Consider the following 13117-nt stretch of genomic DNA (forward strand, 5'->3'; position numbering starts at 1 on the left):
CACGAAGCCAATGGCAAGGGAGGAAACTGACCAGGAGAGATCCGCCAATCGGCGCCGAGGGGGCGGGAGCGTGGCGGCGCGAAGGGGCTGCTGGGAGATGTAGTTAAGGAGGAGTGATGGCCGCTGCCTCCCCTTCCCCAAACCTGGGGGTTAGAGCCCCAAACCTGAGCTCGGACCGCTCCAGAGCGGCCAGGACGGTGAAGGGCCTGCAGGGGAAACCAGGAAGGCATGGGCTGAGGTCACTCAGTTTGTCCAGCCTAGAGAAGAGGGGGCTGAGGGTCCTGTTCCTGTCCCTGGAAATGTCCCTGTCCCACCCCTGCCATGGCAGGGACACCTCCCACTGTCCCAGGTGCTCCCAGCCCCAATTCCAGCCTGGCCTTGGGCACTGCCAGGGACACAGGGGCAGCCACAGCTGCTCTGGGCACCCTGTGCCTGCCCACCCTCATTTCCTTCCCAAAATCCAATCTAAACTCACACTCCACCAGCTTAAGGCTATTCCTCCTTGTCCTGTCACTCCAGACCCTTTCAAATAATCCCTTTTCCTTGTTGAGCCAACCCGTGTTGGCTCCTCCAGGTGCTGGAAAGCTGCAGTTGGGTCACCCTGACGCTCCTCTTGTCCTCACCCAGTCCTGGCAGCCTTTGATCCGGGCAGAGGAGCTGAGCCCCTGACCCTGCGGGATCTCCCCTCCCTGCAGCAGCACCGAGCCCGGCTCTGCTCGGAAAATGAAACTCTTTATAAAATAAAGAGCAAAGAGCCAGGGGGTGGCAGTGTTTGCAAAATCCTTCCCTTCGCCTTGTCTTCCCCGCAGCCGCCCGCCCTGGGGACACTGAGGACAAGCAAGCCCAGTCCCAATCCTCTTAATGAACCCTCCCAAAAAGGGGAGGTGTGTGAAAGACATCAAAACTTACCCATTCGCCTCCCCTATAATTTATTTCCACAATTAAGCATTCCCGAAGCCTGCTAATAAAGTGTAATGAATAGTTTAAATTTTCATTTGGAACTCAATTCCCTGGCTCCCAGATAATCCCAGCTGCACGGCAGAAGAAAATTCCTACTTGGTTATTCCAAAAGAAGGAGGAAAAGCCCCTTAAATCAGAGACATCAGGCCTGAGGACTCCTCCTCGCACCTCCAGCCTCATAAATGACAGCTGCAATGATTTGTCTCCATCCTGCAAGTCATTAACCTATTCAGCTGCTGTCAAAGTCCTTTACAGAAGGTAATTGTTAATTGTTGCCTCTGCATCAGTCCAGATTCTAATTAAACAAATAATAATCGGGATCCATCCACACAAAAGGGTTTTATCTTCTTTTCTCAGATGCCATCTCCATGGGGACCCAAAGCTCCGCGCAGAAAATCAGGCAGGCTTCAGATGCCCTTGACATGGAAGTTTTCCTTGCTGGTGGAGAGAAAACTGGGGCATGGGAGCTGGATTTTCTCTCAAGCTGGTGACAGGAATGCCAGGGCTGGGGCCAAGCAGGACTTGCTGGTTCTGACTGTCAGAGCTGGAGTTTCCTGATGCAGTCTGAAAGCCGGGGAATGCAAACAAGGTGTTCTCCCAGCTCCTGCAGGAGAACCACACCTGGAAAGGATCCTGGTGGAACAGGGCTGTGGCTGTTCCAAGGAAAGGTGCAGGGAGCAAGGAATAACTCTGCCTGAGAGCTTGCCCTTTTCACAGTGTTGAAATTTAAGTCATACAAAAAGACATTTTTAATTGTTATTAATTTAAAAAGGCATTTCAATAAATACTTGTCTCCTTTTCTATCCTCAACAGAAGAAAAAAGGAAATTCAGTGTAAAAACCCCACAACACGCACATAAAGTTCAATTTTACACCTTGTGCCATAGTTAGGATGTCCCAGGGTGCAAATGCAGTTTCACAGACACAGATCTTACCCTGTACGTGGTTTGTCCTGCAGACACCTGGAGCTGGACTGGGATTTGTCTGCAGGTTAAAACCCTCAGGCCAGAGCAAGGAAATTTCCTCTTGGCCAAGAACCTCCACCAAGGCAAATCCTTTGCAGGGCTGACAGGCTGATAGGCCCTGTCCAACCCAGAGCAGCAGGAACCCACTGCCAGAGCCACGAGGCCTTCCCTGGGTGCTGCATCCCCGCCCCACCACAGCTCGGGCTGATCCTGGGGCCCGGAGGGAGCAAAACCCGACCCAGTGGTTCCACAGGAGCATTTCCAGCTGCTCTGTACCTGCTCTAGCTTCCAGGAACTGCTCCTGGCAGCCCAGCAGCCCCCATGGTTTTGCCCACAGTCCTGCCTCAACCCAAACATCACCAGCTCAGGCTTTTCACCCAGATATGACTAAGCCCTTCAGAACGAGAAACGCTCGGGGTTTCTTGCTTAATTGCTAAAACAGATTAATTTGGCTACCCAGCACACGGCCAAACGGAAAAGAGGAATTGACACACCTAGCGGGTTCCTGCTGGGGCTGATGATCTGCTTTAATTGATGGGTCACGTTTGGGGATGATTTTCCACCCCGTAGCTGCCACAGGTTCCCCTCCTGCCCTCCCTATTCCCTGCAGCCTTCTGACCACTAGTGCTTTGGGAGGATTAAATCAAGAATGTAACTGATGCAAACCAGCAAACGTCACCTTCAAAGCTCGCCACATGTCATGGAAAGGGCCCATACACTTCTCCCAAGAATTAAGGGCTGTATCTTTACCAAAAGGCCTCTTGGCACCTAAAGTTTGGGCAGCAAAGCAGGTAAAAACCCGTTTGGGTCGCTCTGGTCACGCACATGTGACAGTCAGGGTGCTGGAGGAGAGCCAAGAAATCAGGGTGGCTGAGCGGTGCCAACGGCCCCCCCAGGCTGCTCCAGAGGTTTCACTGGAGCCTTATCAGATTTCCTGGTGACTCAGACAGAGCGGGCGAGCGAGCGGTCACCGGGGAGAAGGGCACGGGCCCGGCAGCGAGCAGGGCCGGGGCACAGCCCCAGGGGGTGCAGAGCAGCGGCCAGCGGCCCCCTGTCCCCCCGAGCTGTCCCTGCGCACCCAGGACAGGCTGTGCCCCTGCAGGCAGCGCACACAGGCGCAGGCAGCGGCTGCCCAGCCGTGCCCGTGCCCCGCGGCCCGCGGCCGGTCCCGCTCGGGGCCGGGGCACCCCCGTCCCTGCCAGCCCCGGCGCACGGGGCAGAGCCCGCCGCGCTCCCCGACAGCGGCAGACACCTGCTCGGAGCCCGCTGTCCCCGTGTGCCCCGGCACCGCGGGCTGCGCTCTGGGGCTTTGATTCCCGCCCAGCTCCGCTCCCTGGGCGGCCCCTCCTGCGCTTCCCCCCGAGCCAGCCTTGCAGAGCGCTCTCTGCCCCTGCACCCTCTGCCCCTGCACTCTCTGCCCCTTCCCCTGCACCCTCTGCCCCTTCCCCTGCACCTTCCCTCTGTCCGAGCACCCTCTGTCCGAGCACCCTCTGCCCCTGCACCCTCTGCCCCTGCACTCTCTGCCCCTTCCCCTGCACTCTCTGCCCCTTCCCCTGCACCCTCTGCCCCTTCCCCTGCACCTTCTCTCTGTCCGAGCACCCTCTGCCCCTGCACCCTCTGCCCCTTCCCCTGCACCTTCCCTCTGTCCGAGCACCCTCTGCCCGGCACCCTCTGCCCCTGCACGCTCTCCCCTTCCCCTTCCCCTTCCCTCCCTCTCCCATCAGCATCCCCAGCTCCCGTTCTCCCCTCTTCTCCCCCTGTCCGCTCCCCTCGCACAGCCCCGCTGCTCTCCCGGCCCCATCGCCATCGCCATCGCCATCGCCATCGCGATCCCCGGCCCCGGCCCCGGCCCCGACCCCGGCCCCATCCCCATCCCCATCCCCATCCCGATCCTCATCCTCATCCCCTCCCTCTCCCATCTCCATCCCCATCCCCATCCCCTCCCTCTCGCTCTCCGCCGCCCCGCTCCCCGCCCCGCTCCCGCCTCCCGCCGCCGGCGCCGCCCCGCCGGTGCCTCCCGCCGCCGCCTCCCGCCCGCTGTGTGGGCCGAGCCCGGCGCCGCGGCCGCCCCAGCTCCGCTCGGGCTGTGGCGGGGCGGCTCCAGCCCTCGCCGCCGCGGCCGCCCCGCCGCCCCGCGCCCGCCCGCGCCCCGAGCCCGCCGCCATGGGCGCCGCGGCCCTGCGCGCCCTGCCCTGGGCGCTGCTGCTGCTGGGGCCGCTGCTGCCCGGGCAGGTCCTGCAGGCCAACCCCATGCTCACCTCCGAGGGCCAGCCCGCGCCGCTGCCCGGCGGCGCCGTGCCCGGCTTCACGGCCGCGCCGCCCGCCGCCCCCGAGGAGATCCACCCGCTCAAGGAGCAGCCGGCCAACGGCTCGGCGGAGGGGCACGCCAAGCACCGCAAAGCCTTCCCGGTCATCGGCATCGACTACACGCACGTCCGCATCCCCTTCGAGATCTCCCTATGGATCCTCCTGGCCTGCCTGATGAAGCTGGGTAGGTGGGCGCGTTGTGGGGGGGTCCGTGGTGGGAAAGGGCCTGGGCAGGGCCTGGAGAAGGAGGGACCCCCGGGCAAATGGGACAGAGACCCCCGGGCATCACAGAGAGTGACCCTCGTGAGCATCTGCCCCGAGAGACCCGCCGAGCATCCCGGGGCGGGACCCCCGGCCGGGTGGGACAGGCACCCCCAGCCATCCCCAGGAGTGGCTCCTGTGAGCATCCCGAGGAGCGACCCTTTGAGCATCCTAGGGAGAGACCCTCTGAACATCCCACGGTGGGACCACCCCAAACATCCCAGGGCAAAATCTGCGGCACATCTTCTGCAGAGTTCCCAGGCCGGCCGGGCCGGGCTGGGCGCTGCTCTCCCCGCGACCTTGGCTCTCTGTCCTGGGCCTGGTGGACAGCGGCATCCCGGTCCCTGCACTCCCACAGACTGCTCATCTCCCACCTGGGAGCCGGCCTGGAGATGCTCCTGACCCCTGCTGGGACCAGGTTTGCTCTCCTCCCTGTGACACCCAGGGAGGAAGCACCCAGTTTGCTCACTTCCTCTCTGAACCACAGATGCTTTTTGTAACCTTGGAGGAGTCCCTCAGAAGCCTCCCGGCGCTCGGCCTCTCCTTCCTCCCCCTCCGCAGCAGAGCGGGGTGGCTTCGCCTCTGCTGCAAAGCGTCCCGAGATTCCCGCATTAAAGAGAGCAGCTGGGGCTGGAACAGTCACCCTCTGGGATGAGCCTGGGATGCCCCGCTCTGGGAAAGCATCAAAGCATCCCTCTGCCACGGCGGGGGTTCTTGACAAAGTGTTTTCCAAACTTCTGCAGCTGGATCAATACCAGCCGAATTAGCCCAAACCTGTGACGTGATGGAACCTGCTGTGCTGTCCCCGGCAGTGCAGAGGTTGAGCTGGCCCTGGTCCCATCCCTGGTGATAAAGCCGGGGGGGCAGGTGAAATGTTTGCCTTGGAGCAGGTGAGGAGGGAAGGGAGCTCTGTGCTCCTTCATTTTGCTCCTCAGTTGCCATCAGTGGTTTAATAACACTCAGTTATGGGGGGCTGCAGCTTGCTGAGGGAAATCTTGCTTTGGGAGCTTTCTAAAGCTGGTTCCTGTTGTAAACTGTGCCCTGTCCTGGTCTGGAGGGGTCTGAGAGACCCTCAGGAGCTCAGACCCTTCCTGCCCAGCTACTGCTCACAATACCCCATCCCCTTCCCAGCCCGCTGCGAGCGTGCGTGGGCAGGTGCAGCCCCATTTCCACAGTCCCTCCCGAGTGCTTTATTTACGTGCAGGCGGAGGAGTGAGAACACTTCAGACCCGGAGGCTTGTCTGGGAGACAGGCAGTCAGGACGGGCTGGAACCAGGTGGGGTTTGTGCCTTCCTGGCGCTCCCCAAAAGGACCTGGGGAAGGAGCCTCTCCCTGGGCAGGCAGGGCTCCCTTCGCAGGGCTCCTTTTGCTGTGGCACTGCGCCTTCAGCGCTGCTCCCAGAGCAGGGAGTGATGAAATCAGGAATATCTGTGCGGAAGCTGGAGGAGAAAGGAGGGGCCAATGGGCCGCGGGCCTGCCGGGGCCACGGGGAGAGCTGGCAAACAGCAGAGCGAGCAGAGCTCGGGGGGATGGAGGGGACACCCAGCACTCTGTGCCACTGCTGTTATGGGCAGGGGACACCCAGCACTCTGTGCCACTGCTGCTGTGGGCAGGGGACACCCAGCACTCTGTGTCCCTGCTGTTATGGGGAGGGGACACCCAGCACTCTGTGCCACTGCTCCTATGGGGAGCTGACACCCAGCACTCTGTGCCACTGCTGCTGTGGGGAGGGGACACCCAGCACTCTGTGCTGCTGCTGCTCTGGGCAGGGGACACCCAGCACTCTGTGCCACTGCTGCTGTGGGCAGGGGACACCCAGCACTCTGTGCCACTGCTGCTGTGGGCAGGGGACACCCAGCACTCTGTGCCACTGCTGCTGTGGGCAGGGGACACCCAGCACTCTGTGCCACTGCTCCTATGGGGAGGGGACACCCAGCACTCTGTGCCACTGCTCCTATGGGGAGGGGACACCCAGCACTCTGTGCCCCTGCTGCTCTGGGCGGGGGACACCCAGCACTCTGTGCCACTGCTGCTGTGGGCAGGGGACACCCAGCACTCTGTGCCACTGCTGCTGTGGGCAGGGGACACCCAGCACTCTGTGTCCCTGCTGTTATGGGGAGGGGACACCCAGCACTCTGTGCCACTGCTCCTATGGGGAGCTGACACCCAGCACTCTGTGTCCCTGCTGCTGTGGGCAGGGGACACCCAGCACTCTGTGCCACTGCTCCTATGGGAGCTGACACCCAGCACTCTGTGCCACTGAGGCTGCTGTGGGAGCTGCTCCTGCCTCCCTTGCCCGCAGCCAGGGCTCGGTGGTGCTGCTGCAGGAAAAGTTGTGGCTGCCGGCTGTCAGGTCTTTGATGCTACAAGTATTATGCAAGACTGCGTGTTTCAAGGGGGGTATTTTAGGAGAGGCTGCCCTGCAAGTTTGGCAGAGGTGGCAGGTGCTCTGCAGAGCTCCAGAGGTGTTGGTTATGCCAAAATCCACACCTTAGCTTACCTACAGCAATGACAGGGCCTTGGCAGCAGGGCGGTCCCGGGACACCCTTGTCCTTGGCCTCCTTTCCAGCGTTTTGCATTTCTTGTTCGTGCTGCCTTGGCAGGGTGCTCCCCAGCTGCAGGTACAGCTCCCTGTGCTCGTGAGCAGCCAAAAACCGCTCACTGCTCCGTGTCCCTATCCCAGCCCCGTCCTTCCTGCCCTGGATCACGGGGTGTTGTTCAGCAGCAGCAAAATAGGCTTTTTTCCACACAGGGATGGCTCTTGCACAACGGGGCACTGCCGGCAGCACAGCCGGGAGTGGCAGGATGGGGCTCACACAGCTCCAGGCTCCCTACACCAGACAGGGTCTGCAGCATCCCATTTCCAGGAAGGGAACAAAGGGGGGTGATAAATAGAACAGGAATTTGCAGCGCTTCCTCTTTCTCCCCACACTGTCAGTGTGCATTTATTGATGCATCAGGCTGATCCTGAGGGGACCAACCTCATCTTTTCCCAAGAACAGGAATTCCCGGGGTGTGGGCTGTGCATGGCAGCATCTCCTGCCTGCTCCCCTCCAGCTCCACAGTTCTCCTTGCTGGGCTGAAGCTGCTGATTGAGCCACAAGTTGCTACAAAACTGAGTCTTCAACCCTGTGAGTCACTTCAGGGTGTCACCCTCGGGTAGTGCAGGGTGACCGTGTCGAGGAGCTCAGGAGTACTCCCAGGGCTCTGCTCCAGGCCTGGAGATGCAACCTGACCTTGTCCTGTTGCTCAGTTTCCCCCTGTTGCTCTTGATGCTTTAGACAGCTCTTCAGACTTAAATGCATCCTCCTTTTGTCCCATCCAGGGGATTTGTCCTTTCTCCAGCAGCTCTCACTGTGAGTTTGTTTGAGGGATCAAAGGTGTGAGTCGAGCCCTTCCCCTCTCGCTGCATGTTTTGTAAAATGCCTCAGAGGTGTTTGTTCCTGGAGGTTTCCTCACCTGGCAGGGCACAGGGGGATGTGCCCTGCGTGTCCTGCAGGCGTGGGCTGTTCCTGCTGTGTCAATCCCCGTGGAGAAGGGGAAGCTGCTGCTGGCTGCTTTGCTTAACACTCACACGATATTTTAAGGCTGTGCAGGGGAAGAGGGAGTGAGGGGCAGCTACAACCATGTGCAGATCGTGTCTGGTGGGGGCCTGACTCTGCCAGGAGAAGCCTTTGCAGCTGCAGGTTGCAGCCAGACATTGTCTCAACCTCTTGTATTGTTGCAGAAGGCCAGGCCTTCCCAAAAACCCCAGTCAGGAGCTCTCTGTGCCCTTCTCCCAGGTTTGCAGGGGTATTGTAGGGGTTCCTTCACACCCTGCCCAGGGAGAGGCTGGTAAGCTGAGGGGATTCCCTGCAGGAGAACCTGCTCTCCTCGCTCTGAGGGTTGACCTTTCAGCTCACGCGGCTCCCAGAGACGTTTAGGGGAATTCAAGTTGGACTGTAAATACGTCCTGGTTTCAGGGGAAAGGGAAGGAGTGAGTCAGGAATGTAAATAACAGATTGTGGTCAGCCTTTGCTGGCTGTGCTGGGCCCAGCAGGCAGAGCTTTGTGCTGAGCACCAGCTCCTACCCACCTTGGAGAAGAGCTGGGGCTACCTGTGCCTCCAAAGCCATGCTGGCCCTTCCTTCTGAAGCCAGGAAGCAGAGAGTGCTATTGCATTAGCCACCTTGCACTGAGGCATGTCCTGCTGTCTGTCTGCACCAAATGGCTTCCCCTGGAGCGTCCTGGCCATTCCACCTCCAGCTCAGGGAGATGGCAGGGTGTGGTGGGTTCACCTTGGCTGGAAAGTAACCTAAAATAAATGTCTTGAGCCCAAGGTTTGAAAGCTGGGTGGTGCCTTTCCTTCTTTTCTCTGGGAGTCCATCTCCCCCAGATGGAGAGAGTCTTCATACCAGGGCCTGTTGTGACAGGACAAGGAGAAGTGGTTTTATGAAGGCAGGTTTAGATTAGATATAAGAAATAACATGCTCAGGAGGTGGTGAGGCCCTGGCACAGCCTGCCCAGAGAAGCTGAGGCTGCCCCATCTCTGGAAGTGTCAAAGGCCAGGCTGGACAGGGCTTGGAGTCACCTGGGACAGTGGAAGTGCCCTGCCCGGGGTGGGGGATGTGGAACTGGATGGGCTTTAAGGTCCCTCCCAACCCAGACCATTCCGTGATTCTGGTGCCCACCAAGCTGCTCTATCACTTCCCTCTCTGCAGGAGAAACTAGGATGGAAAAATCCTCACGGATCAAGATAAAGGCAGTTTAATAAAGCAAAAGCAAAGGCCATGTGCGGAAACAAAGGGAAACAAAAGATTTATTCTCTACTTCCCATCAGCAGATGATGTCCAGTCACTTCCTGGGAAGTACCTTCAGCAGCGTTGTGGCTGCTCCGGAAAGCAAACGTCCTAATGAGAGCTGCCCACCCTCTCTTCCTCTGTAGCCTTTGCTTGATGTGCTGTGCAACATCCCTTTGGTCAGCCCGGGACAGTGCCAGCAGTGTCCCCTCCCAGCTGCTGCCCAGCCCCAGCTCCTGCTGAGGGGCGAGTGTGGGGCAGCTTTGCTGCCGTGAGCAGCACCGGGTGTATCAGGGTATCAGCACCGGGTGTTATCAGGGTATCAGCACCGGCTGTATCAGGGTATCAGCACCGGCTGTATCAGGGTATCAGCACTGGGTGTATCAGGGTATCAGCACCGGCTGTATCAGGGTATCAGCACCAGGTGTATCAGGGTATCAGCACCGGCTGTATCAGGGTATCAGCACCAGGTGTATCAGGGTATCAGCACTGGGTGTATCAGGGTATCAGCACCGGGTGTTATCAGGGTATCAGCACCGGCTGTATCAGGGTATCAGCACCGGGTGTTATCAGGGTATCAGCACCGGGTGTTTCAGGGTATCAGCACTGGGTGTATCAGGGTATCAGCACCAGGTGTATCAGGGTATCAGCACCGGGTGTGTATCAGCACCCCTCCAGCCACCACAGAGCTCTGAGGGCTGCTGTGGGGCAGATGGGCTCCATCTCAGCCGGACCCAGGGCGTGGGGACATCGCTCCCTGTGTCCCCACAGCAGCGACCACGCTGGGCTCCCCCAGGCAGCCGAGCTCCTTCGCTCACCGCGTGCTGCTGCTGCTGCTGCGACAGTCACTGAGTCACTGCTGTGTCTCTGCTTCCCCCTTGGCAGCCCTGCTGTGCCTGGGGTGTTCCCTGCCCCTGCAGACCGAGTGATGGCTGCCAGCGCCAGCCTGGCACTGCAGGACCGTCCCCACCGTGTCCCCACCTGTGCCTGTTGGGCTGGTGTAAAACGAGCTGGGGATGGAGCTGTGCTCGGCGAGCAGAGCCCAGAGCTGTGCTGGGGTGGGTTATGTGGGGACACGCTGGTGCCTTGGGCAGGTTTGGTGTCACAGCTCAGCCCTCCGTGCCAGCACAGCGCTGGTGCTGGGTGACACTGCTTTGGAGAGCTCCAGTGCTCCCCAGCACTGCTGTGCCTGCAGAGCAGCAAGATTAGGGAAGCTCTCAGGGCCTGTGAGCTGGTGATAGGAGCTGGGAGAAGAAGGGCAGAGCCTGATGGGGGTGCAGGTGGGGTTGTGGAGCCCCACAGAGGCTCAGGGCATGGGGGGTGGCTCCTGTGCCTGGAGGAGAAGAGACAATTTCAAAATTGCCAGAGAAATGTTTGTAGAAGCTGGTGGCTGCTGGCTGGCAGCGAGATTTGGGTGCTAAAACTCTTGGGTGCTAAAACACTTGGGTGCTTTTCAAACGTTTTTATCAGCCCACATCCCTGCCCTGGAATCGTAGCTTTTGGAGGGGCCACCCCAGTGTCCCCCCTTGTCCCAGGGAGCTGCTATGGGGAGCTGGGCCTTGGGAGTGACTGCTCAGAAAGGATTTGGAAGTGCTGCTGCAGCTGGTGCCACAGAAGTGTAAATTGTCGTGATGATGAATTTAAACAATCTCTTCCAATGCAGACTTGTTGCATTCCCACTTCCTTGTTGGGGGATGATCTAAACATGCTTTGGCTCCCTTTTCCCCTGCTTTGCCATCTCAGAAAAAACAGCCACAGCATTTATTTTTTCCTCTCTGATCTGCCCGTTGCTGGTGTCTGAGCTAAAAAACATCCAAACTGTTCCCTCCATGGATCTGAGAAAACCATTAGTTTAATTATGGTTGGGAGAGTGAAAGATTCCTGCTGTGAAATACGGGATGGTGATGGAGTGGAAAAAGCAGAGCAGGTCTGTAATCACAGCCATTCCTCCCTGGTGAGCCCCAATGTCCATTAAGGCAGGATTACTCTCCCTTGCAGCCTTGGCTTTGCTCCCTGCAGGGACCCTGTTGCCCGTGGCAGCTTCTGGACCTCGGGGCCCTCAGGAACCAAAGCTTTTGTTTCATCCCATTTATCAACAAGGGCTTGGAGACCTGGTGCTGGGGTCAGGGATGGGCTGGCTGCCCACACAGGCTGTGGATGGAATTTGGGATGTGGGTGCTGCAAGTCCTGTGGCAGCCAGAGCCCAGCTTGGGGCTGGCCTGGAGCTGTTCCTGCCCTGAGCCCTGCAGGTCACCTGGGCTGGTTTGTGGGGTGACAACAGAACGTGGTCATGCTTGGCCTGTTTGGTTCACGTCCTTTCTCCCAAACTGCCCAATCACCCAACCACAGCTTGCCCACGATACCCAGAGATGCTGGAGTTCCCTTGGGAATTAGTGGGGTGGAGGACGAGTCTTTTGTCTGCAATTAATGTAGCTAAATAGTCTGCTGGGGTTTGAGGATTGCACATGGGAGAAGGGAAAACCAGGCGGTGGTGGAGGGCAGAGGGTTGTTCCTGGGGTGACAACAATGCTGGGCACAGGGGGACTGCAGCCCCTCTGTGCACAAGAGACACAGACATCTCTCTAGCACTTGTACAAACCAGATGCTCATTAGACTTGCAAATAAATGCTTCTTTATCACAATCCTTCCCCTTTTCCCTCCTGCAAGCCCTGGTTTTGGCTGTAGGTGCAGGGCTGGTGGGGGCTCTGGGCCTGTCCCAGGATCATGCAGGGCTTGGTCCTTGGTCCAGCATCCTTGGAGCTGTGGGCACCAACAGTAATGGGGATGAGTTACTGCAGCTGCCTTGTAAACATTTGGTTTCTTTTTTTTTTTTTTTCCTTCTGTTTTGGGTCCCCAAGGCCTAATTTGTTCAAATAAAACCCGAAATCCACACGGAATACTCTGTGAAAACACAGCCTTGCTGAGTGGAGCTGGAGCTGGGTTGCACCTCATCCCTGCACTGGGCTGCCTGAGTCAGCAGCAGCTTTTTCTCACCCTTTGGGGCTCAAAACTGCCAGTGTAGGTTTGATGAAAACCTCAGTGTTCTGCGATCAGGCAGCTTCCAAGGAAACAGCAGAGGAGCAGGGCATGGTTTGGGTTGAACCAAGTGTTGGTGGTTGATCCTCTCGCTCCACTGAGGTCCCAGCATCTGCTCCCCGTGGTGTTGGACGTCTCAGGGACCACTCTGATTTCACAATGCCTTCCAGTTGTGTGTTAATCTCGTCGTGTTCTGTTCTTTGGCTCTTTCCTGGGGCAGCAGAGCTCCTATGTTCCTGCTTGGGAAGGAGGAAACCAAAGTGAAAGCTCAGCAGACGGGCGTGCGCACACTCGTTGCTGCCTGTTTGTCAGAAGGGGCAAGATCCAGGCTGAGCCTTGCTTGGAGTGGGGCAGTGAGAATGCATCTGGTGCTGTGTCACCTCTGGTGGTGCAGAAATCTGGTGTTGCATCACCCCACGTCTCTTGGGGTTCCTTCCCAGAACCTGCCCGCATAGGAAGGGCACGGCTGAGGCTCGTTTGAAGTTGGGCTGGTTTTTGGAGTGGAAAGTTTAGGAATGCAAAGTACTTTTTTAGCTAGAAGAGCACACACACACGTTTTCTTGGGTTGCCCAGGAGTGACTCACAAACATCTCAGCGCCTGAGGTCTTTGTCTCCAGAAAGTTGCAATACAATCAACCTCCAGGGACAGCACTTAAATCCCACTGAACAGAGGGTGCTGCTAGGGAAATAATTCCCCTCTCTTGTGCAAGACACACACTTGCAGAGCAGACACCCCATGGCACCGGTTTATTTCCAGTGCCTGGAATTATTCTGCATTTTGGAGTCACGGCATGCTAAATCCTAATGACGGA

The 13117-nt window shown here is 58.5% G+C and overlaps 2 protein-coding genes across 2 annotated transcripts in view; one reads left to right on the forward strand and one right to left on the reverse strand.

Moving 5' to 3' along the window:
- The window catches only part of LOC139603081 (alanine and glycine-rich protein-like), a 4408-nt gene extending 319 nt beyond the window's left edge, over window positions 1-4089 (reverse strand). Inside the window, exons 1-2 of the mRNA XM_071453529.1 lie at window positions 3593-4089; window positions 165-206 (exon numbers count right to left, since the gene is read on the reverse strand). Coding sequence (XP_071309630.1) covers window positions 165-206; window positions 3593-4089 — 539 coding nt within the window. The remainder of the gene's footprint in view (window positions 1-164; window positions 207-3592) is intronic.
- SLC9A1 (solute carrier family 9 member A1) overlaps window positions 3957-13117 on the forward strand; it is a 26596-nt gene continuing 17435 nt past the window's right edge. Inside the window, exon 1 of the mRNA XM_071453008.1 lies at window positions 3957-4415. Coding sequence (XP_071309109.1) covers window positions 4088-4415 — 328 coding nt within the window. The 5' untranslated portion in view covers window positions 3957-4087. The remainder of the gene's footprint in view (window positions 4416-13117) is intronic.

The sequence above is a fragment of the Agelaius tricolor genome, unplaced genomic scaffold, assembly GCF_023055355.1.
Source record: "Agelaius tricolor isolate 1412-34295 unplaced genomic scaffold, bAgeTri1.0.p SCAF_36, whole genome shotgun sequence".
Classification (NCBI taxonomy): domain Eukaryota; kingdom Metazoa; phylum Chordata; class Aves; order Passeriformes; family Icteridae; genus Agelaius; species Agelaius tricolor.